Source organism: Euphorbia lathyris, chromosome 6, assembly GCF_963576675.1.
Source record: "Euphorbia lathyris chromosome 6, ddEupLath1.1, whole genome shotgun sequence".
In the NCBI taxonomy this organism is placed as follows: domain Eukaryota; kingdom Viridiplantae; phylum Streptophyta; class Magnoliopsida; order Malpighiales; family Euphorbiaceae; genus Euphorbia; species Euphorbia lathyris.
The window spans coordinates 16,896,100-16,912,086 of record NC_088915.1 but is presented as its reverse complement, the minus strand read 5'-3'; the positions used below and the strand labels follow the sequence as shown (position 1 = coordinate 16,912,086).

The following is a 15,987-nucleotide window of genomic DNA, read 5'->3' as shown; positions in this document are numbered from 1 at the left end:
TTCCATGGTTACTGTTTTATATTATGTATATAGATTGGGATGCGAAAGGACGAAATTGCCCTTGGTGCAATTTTCAGTCAAAGTGCCCGGTCAACCCAACTTAACGGCATCTATAAAAAATCTCTTCTTTTTTAAAACACGGGACTTTGTTTGCAAAAGTCAGAAACCACAAGGGTTTTTTTTATACTTTACACTAATTTTTAATATTCAATAGTATTTCGTATTTTTCATAATTCTTTAAATTTTTGAAGGTTGATTAACAAATATTCATTGCGAAATTATATTCCTACCACGTCACATGGTTATTTGTTTTTTTTGTTTTGTAATTTATCCACAACCAATAGAAATGAAGTAAATTTTTGATATTAAACTTTTTTTAATATTTACTTTAAGAAAAAAAAAACAATAAAAATAAAAAAAAACACTGAAGGGCGGCTTTTAGTTTGCCTTGTCTTTTTATTTATTTGCCCCCTTTTCAAAAAGCAAGCCAGCCCACCTCTGCCTCTGCATACTACTCTTTTTTTTCTCATCATTTTCTTCTCCTTCTTCTTTCTTTCTTCTTCCTCTACTATTTTGAATTTTGTCAGAAAAATTATCATTCTGTCTCTCTCTCTCTCTTTCTGCTTTCCAAACCCCAAGATTTTCCTATTCCCTGATCTAACAATCTCGGAATTCCCATTTCGTATTTTTCTGGTTTTTCCTCCTATATCACTATTTCATGATCTGTGTCCAACTTCCCCTTTTTGTCCCCATTCTCAACTTAAGGGTTTCGTTTTCTTTTCTTCCTCTGACGACTTAGCTCTACTGAGTTTCGACATCTTTCCCTCTTTATGTAAGTTTTTTTCTGATCAATCAAATGTGCTTATCTTTAGTTTTTATTTTCTTAGCTAACTTCAGCTGCTATGACCACTGCTACTATCTTTTTTTTGAGGGTTTGTTTGTCTGATAGCAACTCACGGATGATGCAAAAGAATAAACGTTCTATTTTTTTTAGTTCTAATTGGCTGTTTGGTTGCCGAGAAACCTGAGAGAAACATAATTTTATTCTAATTTGAAGAATTTCTCAGCTGATTAGAGTGAAATTGAGAAATTGGGGTTGTTTTCTTTCCGTTCCGACTTTCTTAACAAACAAATCGGTTATCTTCTTTTTTTTATTTGTCTGCTTAATTGGGTAATTTCGGTTGGTAAATGCTGACCCACAATTTGCTTTTAGGTTGAGAAGTCTTTTTACAATGATTATGAGCTGACTTAATTAATTTCTTTGTTTTGTTAAACTTACTCTTTCTGATTGTGTTACAGGGTAGTTAGTTTGGAATAATGACGAGGGTAAGTCGTGATTTTGGAGATACTATGCAGAAAGATGCTGTCCCAGCTGTATCAGCTGATGTAATTTTTGCTTCAAGTCGCTTTCCTAATTACAAACTTGGAGCGAATAATCAGATTATTGATGCAAAAGATGATCCTAAAGCGCTCTCCATGAAGGAGGTTGTGGCTCGTGAGACTGCGTTGCTCTTGGAACAGCAGAAACGCCTTTCTGTTCGTGATCTCACCAGTAAATTTGAGAAGGGATTGGCTGCTGCTGCTAAGTTATCTGAAGAGGTGAAATTTGCTTGAATAGCTCTACGTTTATGAGAGTTTGCTTTTGCTTACAAGTTTACATCAATTGTTGAAAAGCCTGGTTTTAATTTGACAAGTTGACTTATCTTGAAGAATTGATTTGACACAATGTCAAACTTTTATGATTTATTTTGGAGTTATTATTGGATTTAGATAAAAATTGTTGATCTGTGGAAGTTGACAATTTGAAATTCAATTGTGTGATATCGGGAATTTTTTCTTATTCCTATTAGTCACCTGATATCAGGATACTTTTTCCTTCTCTCATGTTTTTTATTTTCTATCCAAGCTGAGGAGCATTCTGAAAATTAATCTCTCAACAAATTTAAATCTAGATGATCAAAATATAAGGTTAGTATCTATGGATTACAGGCCCGACTACGAGAGGCAGCTTCATTGGAAAAGCATGTTCTTTTAAAGAAGCTTAGAGATGCGCTAGAATGCTTAAGAGGACGTGTGGCAGGCAGAAACAAGGATGATGTAGAGGAAGCAATAACAATGGTTAGTATCAATTGTTACTGCTTTTTAAAATTCTTTTTCACTTCATGCAATCTTATGCAACATGTGGCTTGTAGTCTTATCTATCCTTTATTTCCGTACAAACAGGGAAATCATTTTGTAAATGATGCAATTGAAAATGCATCTTAGGCAACTGAGAAATAGGTGTTGAATTTTGACTACATATCAAGACCTTTTCTGCTAGAGAAATATAATGTAGTTTGTAAGTTTGATCTCTGCGTTATTAAATGATATTTCTTCCATGGTAATCTGCAGAACATGATTGATGCAGATAGGAAGGTCATAGTTTTTCCGAAATTTAAGCTATTCATTTAATGGCACATTAATGGATTGGCTGTGTATAATGGAATGTGTAGCAGTTACCTATCAAAAGGGGGAAGATTATGAAAGGTTGTAAATTGATTGTTAGACTTCTCATCTAGGGGAACTTTTGCTGTTAAGTTCTTGGTGCTGCTGTGTGTATCCACTCTGCAACTTTTCAGGACTTCCTCTAGTCCTTTCTTATTCTTCATGGTCTTTGTTTCCCTTGATACTTTTCTTGTATTGTTTTCTTCCTGTGGTGCTTCTTCTACCTCCTCTAGCTGACATGTTTTATTTGAGCTTTCCTGCAAATTTACAAAGAACATACTGCACAACCACTTTAAAGATGCCGTGTTCTCTTACTAAAGAGTTTGAGCAGTAAAAGCAAAACCTGGAAATATTTTTGAAGGATCCAAGTACATGAAATAAAGTTTTAATACTATTTTGACTTTGTCGCTCCTGTATCAGTTGGGCAACATGATCCTCACCGTGACTACATAGTTGTTGTCTTGTACTTGTGCCTTTAAAAGTCTGTGAGATAGAGGCAGATATGTCATTTTCAGAATGTTTTTAATGTTCTGTACTTGGAACTAGACTAATTTTGGCATCCACCCGCATTTGTACTCACTTTTACATTATTGCTTCAAGGTTCTTGAATGCATTGTTTTACCTTTTCGTCTTATTATTGCTATTACTTTACGTGTAAGTGCTGAAAAATACTTGCGAAAAAGATCGAAAAGGATTTATATGATGGAAAGGGTTGTGTGGAACTAGAAATATGCTTTTGCCTTTCTAAATTTTATTTCTTTTCATCTAGAATCGCCTGGGAGCATTTATGTAGATTTTGGTTTTATATATTGCTGATACTAATAGGTTTAAACTAACACAACTAGAATGTGCCAATTATGTTCATTTGTTCCAGGTGGAAGCTCTAGCAGTTCAGCTGACTGAAAGGGAAGGAGAGTTGATTCAGGAAAAAGCAGAAGTGAAGAAGTTAGCTAATTTTCTTAAGAAGGTAATGAGAATCACGTTAGAAGCTTTTGATGTGGCTTCTATCCTGCTTCGAATTTATTGTAACTTATTAACATTTTTTGGCTGTCATTGTGTTTTTAGGTTGTGTCAGTTCTTAATAACATATGACCCTATGAAATTATAGATAGGCAAAACTTGTAAACTTTGTTTTGCATATTTTTGTGCATTTTCTGTTTGTCTTTCACTCTCTATGCAATAGGGAATGACACCCATAATATTGCAATATATTTTGAGGTTTTGCTATGGTAAATACGAAAAGTGAGAAAAGGCAAGGGAATGTTGCTATCTGTGCCCAATGCATTCTTGAGAAATATGTTCTTATTTTTTGTTTTCTAAATTTATTACTGTTATGAGTGCCCTTTTCTCCAGAAAAACTTTGTCCGACTCATAAATGTATTCTGGCTAAAAAAACCTGTCTCTTTTAGGTTATGAACTCACTAGCCTAGATATCCATATTGATATATGTTTCTTCTAGTTATTGAAAGCATGCATATTTTCCCTTAAAGTTCTGTATTACTGTTTCCATTTCATTTATGGATGCAAAAATATCTGCTGTTTTTGCTTCTAACATATATACATTAGGAACTCAATTTCTTTTCATTTTCATTGGAAGTCAGAAACATGGGGAGAAAAATATTGAATTTATGAATATTGCTGAATGTTGTTTTAAGGAATTTCTTTCTCCTACCCATGGTTATTGTTTTCTGGTCAAACTTTTGAAGTTTGAATATCTTATCCAAGTAGAACGTAGCTACTCCCTTTCTTCTCTCTACAATATATTCTTTCTCTTTCCTATCCTTTACCAGAAGATAAATTGCAAACAGTTTCTTAGTTCATTTAGTGCTTATTTTCATTTTATAGGCTTCAGAAGATGCCAAGAAACTTGTTGACGAAGAACGAGCCTTTGCCCGTGCTGAAATTGAGAGTGCCAGAGCAGCAGTTCAGAGGGTGGAAGAAGCTCTTCAAGAACATGAACAGATGTCCCGTGCTGGAGGAAAGCAGGTTCGTGTGTGGTTGTGTGCTATTATATTGCATTACCTATTAGAATTTTAATGCTTACTAGTGGCAGTTTTTCGGTTTTGGGAATGGATTAGGAACTCCACATCCCTCTCATGTTATCTTTTTGGGTCTTGTACGTTTGAAACTTGTTAATTTACTACTTTCTGCAAAACTCACAGCATGTTTATCTAATCTAATGTTATTATTATTTTTTCCCTGAAATATTAGGACTTGGAAGGATTGATGAAGGAGGTTCAAGAGGCTAGAAGGATCAAAATGCTGCATCAGCCCAGCAAGGTCCGGATTTTGTCTTCGAATTTAAATTTACTTTCCACAATCACATGTTTATGAGCTCTTCAATTCGGTGGCCAAGTTCTTGTAATAAATTTGATATTGTTCGTAGTTGTCAATAGTGTGCTTAGGATGCAAGTTCCCTCAGATTTGAGGTAGTATGCTAATAACGGCCTTAGGCTAGGTTTAATTCCTAAAATGTGCACTGAGGTGCCTACGGATTTTCCTTTTTATTTTACATTTCTGTTCATTTTATTTTTGTTACTGGATGCTTATATATTGCACTGTGTTATTTTCTTTTAAATTTTGGGTGTTGTTGCGATTGAGTCAAGTTTGAAGCTGGTGGGGGAATGTTATTTGTTGTTCTAACCATAAAATAGAATTGTCTCTCTCCCCCTTCCATTTAGCATGGGTGTCCATAGCAGTTGCCAAAAACAAGTGCTTCTTGTTCAGCGTTATTCTCTTAGAAATTATAGAAGAGGAAGCATTAATGATGAACTTGTATTGTATGTATGTGCTTTATTGAACTTTGTATGTTGGAGGTTTCTGTTCATATACACTGTAAGGCATGGCTTTTCTGAGCCTAATATGGCATAGATCTAACTTCTGGGCTCGTGTCTTGGGGTCTAGTGTCCCTATGGCTTATGCTGTAGATTTGGTCCTTCGGGTTTTCTTCTTTATAATATTTTCATTCTGGTGTTATGAATTTATGATTTAATTTTTTCAGTTGCTGTCAAAAAATTGAAAATGGTTTGGAATTTGCACATGCTTTTATAAATGTTAATCAAGGCACAAGTAAATTCCGACTTAAATATGCTCTCCAGTTTTGAAACTATTCTCCTACTTGTACACTGGTGTTTGGATTTGTGTCCTATGTTTATGTGCATGGTTGTCATTCAATATATTAGTCATTTATGATGCTGAAAAGATTTTCTAGCTGCATGCAAATCACTGTAAGTTAAGTTTTTGGAGGTTGAAGCTATTCTTTACTCGAAATTTTGCTTACTTCTGTTATCAAAATTATATGTATGAACTTTCTGGATACACCCAGGGCATGCTATGTGACAGAGACATTTAAGTAAATGTACTTCTAGCAGAAAGTGTATTTTAAGTAGTTAGTTATGTGCATCTAAACTCTACCTTGTGACAAGCATTTGTTTCTATTTGTTGATCATTGATAGGTTGTACATATTTGTAGGTTATGGACATGGAGCATGAGCTACGAGCATTAAGGACTCAACTTGCTGAAAAGTCTAAATGTTCTCTTCTACTTCAAAAAGAGGTTCGTTAATTACTTCATGTGAGCATGTTCTGATAATGATAAACTTGCAAGGCCTATTTCCCAACATTCATCTTATGCATGCCTATTTTTCCCTTGTTTCAACCAATAGTTTGTCGACATCAAAAGGTGCTGAAAATATGTCTGCTCAGAGATATAGCTACCCATTTTTTTCACTGCTATACAAGGACATTATTGTTTCTCCTTTTTTATCCCTTGAATATATGAGCACCTAAAAAAACTTAAAAATTCCAAAATTATCAATGCGACTCTGCACTATCTATGGCTGGTCTTAGGAGAACAGGAAACTAGGCCTTTTTTTTTTGTGTGTGTGTGTGAACAGACGTATCTGAATATTCTATTTTAAGATCTTAGACAGGTTTCTGATGATATTTCATTGAGATTCACATATTCAAATGTTGCACTGTTTTGATTATGTTACCAACTTCTTTAACTTTTTGCTTTCTGTTTCACCTTTTCTCCAGCTGACAAAGAGCAAGAGAGCGGAGCAGAACTTATCCCAGTCATATGAATTAGATGGCTTTGAAGCTTTGGGTTCATATTTGCGGATCAATCCTTGCTTTGATAATGCTCCTGAGCTTTCAAAATGTTCAATTCAGTGGTATCGTGTGTCATCTGTGGGTGGAAATAAGGAGATTATATCAGGTATCTAAATGCAATTACTTTGCATATATGATTCAGAACTCTTAAAAGGGGGCTACAGATGATTAAGCATTGATTCTCCTATTAGAAAATGCTGATTCATAAAATCTAGATGCCAATACAATTAATTGGTCGACCAAATTTTTTTTTTTTGGAACTGGATTGCTTGTTATGTAATCCTTTAGTTAGGGTTGAAAAGCGACATTCAGCTAATTTCGCTAATTTAACTTACAGGAGCTACAAAACCAATTTACGCTCCAGAACCTTTTGATGTGGGGCGAGTCCTGCAAGTTGAGATTGTTGCTGATGGCCAGAAAGTTTTATTGACTACCACGGGTGCAATTGATCCTGGTCTGTTTTTGTTCTTTTATATTTGTTTTTGGTTTGCTGACATATAAGTGAACCACAATTCTGTTATACTATTAATTGTAAAATTTTGTGTTTCACTCTGGCATGTATGAACATGCTTATATATCATATGTTCAAAATTAATTACAAAGGTGAGAGAGCTTATATAACTTTGTTGACAGCTGCTGGTCTGGGGAGCTATGTAGAGGCACTTGTACGGAAGCATGATGTTGAATTTAATGTAAGTTGTCATTAAATCATTTGGAATTTGAAATTATTTAGCTTATTTTTATGTTGCACATATTGTTAAATTGTTTTGCAAAATGGGTCAAATTAGGGAGGCTCTTACTATTGGTATTGCACAGTTCAAGATAACGAGGCATCTGTGCGCTTCGAATGTATAGAGACATGGTCTTTTCCTTTTCATATTCAAAGTTTTGCCTTCCAGTTTATTATTCTCTACAATCAGGCATTGTGGCTTTGTTTTTGTTGTGACTTTCGAAATAAATCAAGTATCTACCGGAGAACTTTGTGTGATTTATAGATGATAATTCACTAAGCACTCGTATTCTATTTTTGGATGAATCCCTATGTGGTTAACATTGAATCCAAATTAATTGTAATGGGCATATAATGGTGTCTAGAATCTGAGTCTGGATTATGTACAAGGCTTTTATACTCGAATGATGTACAAAGCTCTATATTGACTTTGGATGTCGATAAAAAATTATGAGAAAGATGATGTCAACTAGGAATGCTCATCTTTCATGTACTTTTTTTTTATGTAGAAGAGAACAATAATTGCTTATTACCCCCTGAAAAAGACTAGCAGGGATCTCATTATCAGTCTGATTCTTTGAATATTTTTCTAAATATATGCTTGAAATTGTTTCCCCATATTTCTCGTGTGAAGCTTTTCATTTAATACCTGTGGATTCATTTCGTAGAATCCTATACATGAGAGGCTACAGTTCTTGTTTATTAGATTTTAATGATGACTAATGATAATGGTTATATATGTTCAACCAACATTGCCTACTGGAATTGGTTTTAAAATAATAACTTGTAGCATAATCTATTGATGTGGTTAATCTTTTTATTTGCTTTTACTTGGTAAATTACATACGTGTATACAACCTTCCCCTACTTTCACACTTTGGTAATCTTCAGTTTTGCACTGTTTTTTTTGTTCTCTCACTAAAGTGTACAACTTGTAATTGTTACCGGGCAACCTGGTGGTAGCCCTACATCAACAGTTTTTTTCCTACCCATTTAAAAAAGTGTGACCACTCCTTTGTGCAATTACTAAAATACCCTTATTTCTTATGTAATTACTAAAATGCCATTGTCTCCTTCCTTCATTTTCTACAACTCCTCTATCTCTCTTTCCCTTTCTCTCTCTAAGTCTCTCTCTCTAACTCCTCTCTAAGCACATTGATGAAGTTATTTTAAATATATACTAGCGCGTATCCCCAAACAATGAATACTAGCGCGTATCCCCAAACAATGAATGTTATTTTTAACCCGGATTTTATATGAATCCGATCCAGAAGTTCTTGAGAGATTCACAAAGGAGTTTGGAGAGGAAGGTTAATCAATATCTTGATATTATCATCCGCACTTGTGAGTTTCAACTGTTAACATCTAAAATACAAATAATAACAGTTGAAACTCACAAGTGCAGATGATAATATCAAGATATTGATTAACCTTTCTCTCCAAACTCCTTTGTGAATCTCTCGTGAACTTCTGGATCAGATTCATATAAAATCCGGGTTGAAAATAACATTCAGTGTTCGGGGTTACGCGCTAGTATATATTTAAAATAACTTCATCAATGTGCTTAGAGAGAGAGAGGAGTTGCAGAAAATGAAGGAAGGAGACAATGGCATTTTAGTAATTACACAAAGGGATAAGTGTACTTCAGTAATTGCATAAGGAGTGGGTCCCACAGTAGGATGAAAAATGATGATGTGGCGCATTGTCTTCGGGTTGATCGGTGACAATTACCAGCCGTGCACTTTAGTGGGATGTCACCAAAAGGTTGTACACTCTTGTGTGCAAAATTGAAGGTTGTACACCAAAACGTGAAAGTGGGCAAAGGTTGTACACCATGTATGTAATTTAACCATGGACAACTTCTTGTTTGAGTTGAACATATTGCAAAATAAGTGTTGATTTCTTCTCTCATCAATACTTTGGATTTCATATTCGCCATATTCATTTTTCAGGTAGTTGTTACACAGATGGATGGTGTAGATAATAAATCAGAATCTATTCATGCACTTCATGTGGGAAAAATGAGGATGAAGCTTCGTAAAGGAAAGACAACAATCGCTAAAGAGTATTATTCCGCTTCAATGCAGGTAAAGATGAATTCGGACTAAATCATCCCCCGTTTCCTTTTGTTTCTCTGAAGATAGTTTGATTTCGAAAGTTCTAATCCGCATTTAAAGATCACATTTCCGTAATTTTCCATCCTTAATTAAGTACATGATGATCACTTGAGCGTCTTATATTTGTCGCATAAGGGAGAAATAAATTCATGATGTGCACACAAGCAATGTATTAATGCACATCATATCTCGAAACCTTTCTTACACAACAATGTGCACATAGACACGAAACCCAGAAACTTTCTATGCAACATAGGCAGGATTTACTTGCTTGAATTGTCATACAAGCGGAAATCCTTGATAACACTTGCTCTATATTTCAGCTATGCGGAGTTCGAGGAGGTGGGAATGCAGCAGCACAGGCAGTGTATTGGCTAGCAAATAAAGGGCTTTCCTTTGTATTAGCTTTTGAATCAGAGAGGGAAAGAAATGCTGCCATTATGCTCGCACGGAGGTTCGCATACGATTGCAATGTAAGTATCTCTATGAATTTTCAATTACTAGTGTGATTTCCGGCAATAAAGAAGTAACGAATTGTTGAAACGACAGATCATGCTTGCGGGTCCTGATGTTCGGTCGGGATTGGGGACATAATCGAGTTCCGTGGAGTTGATTCCATCTCAGTGATTGTAATTATGAAGTTGAGTTTTCAGAATCCTGTATTATAGGTTTGTAGTAGTAGTAGGAGGAGGCTTTGGCATGTTATTGTTGTGATAATTGGCAACTTTTTTTTTTGGTTTCCCCAACAGCAAGGCATATTTTTTGTTAGCCTTTTTGATTGGTGTGAGTGTAACGTAATTATAGTAGTATGAATAACATGTGTTGCAAGATTGATGGTTGATTGCTATAGCACCACATAGTTTCTACTTTCTACGGAAAATACGTGAAAAACGAAAAAACGTAGAAAAAAACGGAGAAACCTAGAAAGACGGAAATTCTCTACTTTATTGAACTCGTTTATTTAATGAATTTTGCTAATACAGTACTACTATGTGTAAATAATTTAGCGGGGATGTATAGTGCATAACACCGTCCTTTATTTGTTGATGCTATAGTTGGAAGTTGGAACTGGGTAATCAGTTGAATGCATCTTTTTGGCAAAAAAAAAAAAAAAAAGATATGTTTAAACTCCTTATCTTTTTAATTTTTCTTGATTAATTTCTCGATCTTTAAAATAGAAGTATTAAACTCTCGGTTTTAATTGTTACATACATTGAATCTTTTATTAACGACTTAAGAGGGTTTAATAAGTTCGTTAGTATGAGACTCAATGTCAATAAAAATTACAAATTGATGGCTTAAAAAAGTAGTACCAACATTATAGTCAAACCAAGTTCAAGTCAAGTTTGATGAACATTAATACTTGCACTTAAAATACTACCAAAATTAAATGTATATATATGTAATTGAAATTAGAATTAGAATTGAGAGGAAAAAGTATAAGGTGAAAAATGTAATTAGTTGAAAGGAAAAGGATGAATAACTAAAAAATATATAGAAATCCCATTTTCTGAAAGGATTTTGATTGAATATACGTAAAAATTAGTGTTACAATACATAAGAAATCTATTTGGTTTGGGACTAAAGCAGAAAATTAAAGGTATGTTTATTCTCTTCCTTCCATGAAATTCTTTGTTTTTTTTTTTTTTGAATAAAGGAATCTTATATTAACGAGGCATTAATATCCTTTAAAATTACACTTATTAGCCAATCCGGTTCAACTAAAAAAGAATAGCAACTAGCATCGGAACGAGCATATCTAGCTACTTTGTGAGCAGCTCTATTCGCTAGTCGCGGAGTAAAAGACACAGAATACGTCCTATTTAGCACTAACTCTCTACAATCTTCTAGTGTATCCCCAAAGACAGACAAATCCAGCTCTCGTGCTTGAATCCCATCCACAACCACCTTCGCATCCATTTCAAACTGAACGGACTCTATTTCCATTTCAATTGCCCACCTCAGTCCCTCCCTCAATGCCAAAGCTTCGACAACTCTGGCATCATGGATTCCTTGGATTATCCCATTTGTTCCCGCCATGAATTCACCCGTGCTTGATCTAATTACTGCTCCCCATCCGCAGTCCTGAAACACGCACCATCCAAATTACACTTTAGCTCTCCCTCTGCTGGTCTTCTCCATCTAATAGCGCCACTCTGCCTCTCTAGAAACAAGTTCCGGCTTGAGATTGCAGCGTTTGCTGCCTCCCCGAACGATCGTCTACGACGATGGCTATTAGCACGCTCTCGTTCGGCCTCGCCCGTCCTGCCTTCCATCCTGTTTCCTGTTTCCTGTACCTGCAGTTCCTCGCAAATGGCACCATCAGCAGCACTTTGATTTTCTTGCTGGTTTCTATCAGTTCGCTGCTAATGACCCTCCCTTCCATGAAATCCTTTATGATTTTATTAGATAAATGATCCAAAGTATAAACTAGGTACATTGCTTTGTTACTCATCCTTCCTCGAGTAACTTAAGTTAGTAATCTCGGAAAATAATTTATATACTTAAAGCACTTACACGCTGCTGACTTGGCATCTATCATTTTTTAAAAATTATATTCATTTTATTATTTTATTACTTTTTTTTTTCTCCAAACCTCTCAATTTACATTTTGCACACGTTGACATCCTCTCAACTATTGCACGGTTTTTTTTTTCTCCTTTGCATTTTCTTTTGCACTGTTTGATAAAACTAAAAATTAAATTCTGAAAGAATAAAAATTGAATTTTAAATTTTGAATATTATTGACGCTGAAAGTATTAAATTATACAAAATAAAAATATTAGTCGATAATGTTGAACTTAAAATATTAAGTTAAATATTTTAACTTATTAAAATAAGTGATTTTTAACTTTTTTTTTTTTTTTTGAAATAAAACATTTCTTAATTATTAGAATCAGAAGAAAGAACAACATTGAGATAGGATGGTGGACATGCCCACACACTACGAACAGACTGAGAATTGATCGTCTTAGCTAAGAGATGAGCAGCAAAATTCGCTGAACCTTTTACATAAGAGCGAGCCTGAGCAATGTCTAGCTCTTTTAAAATATTAACACAAGACAAAATGACCACAAAACCAAACTCTTTACATATTTCTTAGATGCATTCTGAGTTAACCATTGTCTCCATAAGAAACATTAACATGAGCCTGTGGACCTGCACCATTTCCAGCTTATGAGACTCATAACCCCAGGTGGACCTGGACTCCAAGACCCGCCCCATATCCATTTTTTGATATGATATCAGATTCTACTTCCATACTGATTTGGTTGCCTAGAATTTTACACGTAGCTCTGTTTGAAAGCCAACTGGAAGATCAAATATTTTAACCCATATGATTAAGTCATACAATCCAACTTGGGTTGCTTGCTCCATTACATCCAGACGTCTCACTATCAACACGTTTTGATTGAATGTCCAAGGACCGTCATTCAGCACTCGCAGTGCATCTCGCTCGTGAAAAAATCGGAAAAGAAATCTCCCCTCCAAGTCCGATTCGGTGATGGTGACTCCCTTCATAGACTTCCATATTGATGCTAGCATATTCTTCATACTTTCAAGGTGTATAGATTTGGTTGTTAGAAAGTGACTAATAGCAAAGTAGAAATCTTGATTTGTAGGATTAACATGTTCTTCTCCGGTGAATAAAAAAGACAAGTAAATATAAAATTTTCAAGAAGCAAAGAAAAAAAGCAATGGAGTAAAGAAAGAAAGATTATGAAGAAACAATGAATTGGATGGATGGCAGTAGGAGACTTCTTAAATAGTTAAGTGATTTTTAACTTAATTGACTAATTTAAATGATGAAAAATAACCTTTATTAAATACACTTAAATTAAATAAATACTTAATATTTTAATTTAAGTGATTATAAAGATTATTAAACAATGTCTTAGTTTTCGTTCTCTACCTCACTTTTCTCCTCTTTTCTGTAAAATCCATTCACATTTAAACTAGGCAAAAAGCATCCCGATGTCCCTGATCTTTCATTGTTTGGTGCATTATGTTGGTCCCTTATAACATTACAAGTATAGTTCCAAGGGGGGGTTAGTAACTATTTAAAAAAATAATAATTAGGGCAGACTTCTTTTTCGTGAGAAAAAGGTTTTAACAGCGGCGCTGAGTGAATAGCAAGATACTGGATTAGTCAACTGGTGACTAGGTCAGTTTCTTTACTTGAGTCAGGAGATAGCACTTAGAGTCTATTCCTGAGCTCAGATATTCAATGCTCACAACTCAGTTTGACCTCTTTACTTGGTCAGTTTTTTGTTTAAGCAAGCAATAAATATATAAAGGAGTTTAAGGTTAGAAATATGTTACTCAGCAGATTTATCCAGGTTCGGCCTCCAAGCCTACGTCCTGTCCCCGGAATACGTTCTGAGATATCGAATTCTCTACTGAGCTCTTTAACGGTAGAGCATCAAACCTTTTACAATCTTAGAAACTGAGTATAACAAGAGTACCTTCCTCTATACCTCTACTAAATCCTAATCTCTCGCTGAGTACTATAACCGAGTACTCAGCCTCTCCTTTCTAATCTCTAGAAATGATAAGCGTTTGTCCTAAACAACGATTGCTAAGACACCTTAGATGATTCAATAATCACTCTAGACTTTTACACAAAAGATATGAAATTTAGTGTAAGATTGCTTTGCTTTTTCTTGCAGAACTTTGCGTAGAATTTTGGTCAGCGTAATGGCTTGATCAAGTTCTATGTTGAATGAAGCAACTGAAGGGCTCTATTTATAGAGACGTCTGAGGCATCGGTCATTTCGAATTTCGAAATAACCGTTGGAGGGAAACGGCTTCCTGTCGTTGTCATCCTGTCTTGCTCAGAGCTCTCGGCCATTCAGATTTGAGTATCTTCTGTTCTCGGTTAGCTTTTGGTCAGCTCGACAGAATGTCTCTCCATTTATGGTAAGGTCAACTAGACAGCTTTATGTGTCTTCTGAACTTTACCCAAAATGGAAACACTTTGTCTGAAAGTTGTTCTTGCTCAGCTGCTGTCTTGTACTCTTTGTCGATTCAACTCAGCAGCTTCGTTCCGAAGTTGTTCCACGAAGGTCTTCTAGATCCTTCTTTCGCTGAGCTGCGTTTTGTACATAACGACAGCGTTTTGACATACGCGGGCCGAGTTGCCTTAAACTGTTTGACTTGGGCTTTGACTTCCGTATTGGGCTTTGGACCTTTTAATCTTTGTGTCTTATAAACAATTTAACTCAACATTGAACAAACACATTAGTAGAATAAATCAAAGTATTTAAACTTAGTGTGTTTAGAATATGTTTTTAATTATACTTAAACAATTTTGTCAAATCAAAATTATGTGGAAAGGTGTTTCAACAAACTCCCCCATTTTGATGTTGGCAAAACTATTCAGCGAAGAACTCAATATTGAGCTCCCCCATGATAGTTGACCTAATATAACTTAGCAAACTCCCCCGACAGGGTTGAGCTATTGACTTAGTTTTACTCTAAACATTTAAAGGATTAATCGAGTAAGTATAAGGTCAGTTTTCAGATATAGGTCAGCTTATGGAACATATTCTATTTTACTCAGTGTTTAAGCAGAAGTTTTAACATTCAGAGGGCGCAGAGTAATTTGTTGTTCAATGATTCTTATAAGACAATGTTTTATAAACATACAAGTCAATGTCAAACATATTATCAGCATTGGGTATGATCAATAAGTTTTATAAGCATTAAACATAGTTGATGTAATTGAAGATACATAATAACTTAATACTCAGCATCGTATATAATAACTCATAACTCAGGTTTAGGATAAAAAGATGCAAGTATTGATATTAATAGAGGTAGTCAGCGTATACAGCAAAAGATATGAAGAAAAGCATAGAGACTACACACTTAGACTACACACTTAGCATATAGATATACTGAGCTATCCTGTATCTATTTCTTTTTCTTTTGCTTAGACTGACTAAGCTCATGCTGTGTTATAGCTTGTTCTTTCTCCTCCATTTTGTCAGCATCGGGAGGAGGAATCCTAAAGGCGTCGGTTAAGACGGCTCTGGTCAGTTCTGTGGACAGCGCTTTAAGTCCATCGACGCTTTCATTGACGCCGTCAAAGATAGCAACTCTATTATCTGAGACCTCTGTGGGTATATTGAGTTCAGTAGCGCTGATCATGCTTACTATGAAAGCTTGAGATTTACCTATCCAGGTAAGTTCATCTGACAGACCAGCAACGACTTGATGAAATGTCTTCAGCAAAGCTGTGTCGTAGTATTGACGCTAAATGTTGCTGTGACGTACATGGTTGAAAGCTTGTTTGGTGATAGACAATATCTCATTTTGCTTCATGGCGTCAGTGTCCATCTCTTGTTTATTCAAGTTCAGCAATCGAACAGCCTCTCCAATTTGCTCCACTAAGCATTGAGAATAGGAGACCATTTGCTCGTTGGTCTTGATTTGCTCAGTGTGAAGCTGAGCAAAGAGCATTTTAACTTCATCAGAAGTTGCATATCGCGTGTTCACAGCTGACAGGGTCTGAACTTGACCTTGAAGAGTATTGAGATG

General features: G+C 35.2%; 1 protein-coding gene across 1 annotated transcript; it reads left to right on the top strand.

Annotated features, from left to right (window-relative positions):
* The first annotated feature begins 482 nt into the window (after positions 1-482).
* LOC136232963 (stomatal closure-related actin-binding protein 1) lies at positions 483-10,285 on the top strand. The gene is made up of 13 exons (XM_066022455.1): positions 483-832; positions 1,300-1,599; positions 1,990-2,118; positions 3,359-3,451; positions 4,330-4,470; positions 4,696-4,764; positions 5,957-6,040; positions 6,523-6,703; positions 6,935-7,051; positions 7,231-7,289; positions 9,280-9,414; positions 9,768-9,917; positions 9,994-10,285. Exons 2-13 carry the CDS (start codon positions 1,318-1,320, stop codon positions 10,036-10,038), a joined length of 1,485 nt encoding a protein of 494 aa, XP_065878527.1. The 5' UTR covers positions 483-832; positions 1,300-1,317; the 3' UTR covers positions 10,039-10,285.
* Positions 10,286-15,987: the final 5,702 nt, after the last annotated feature.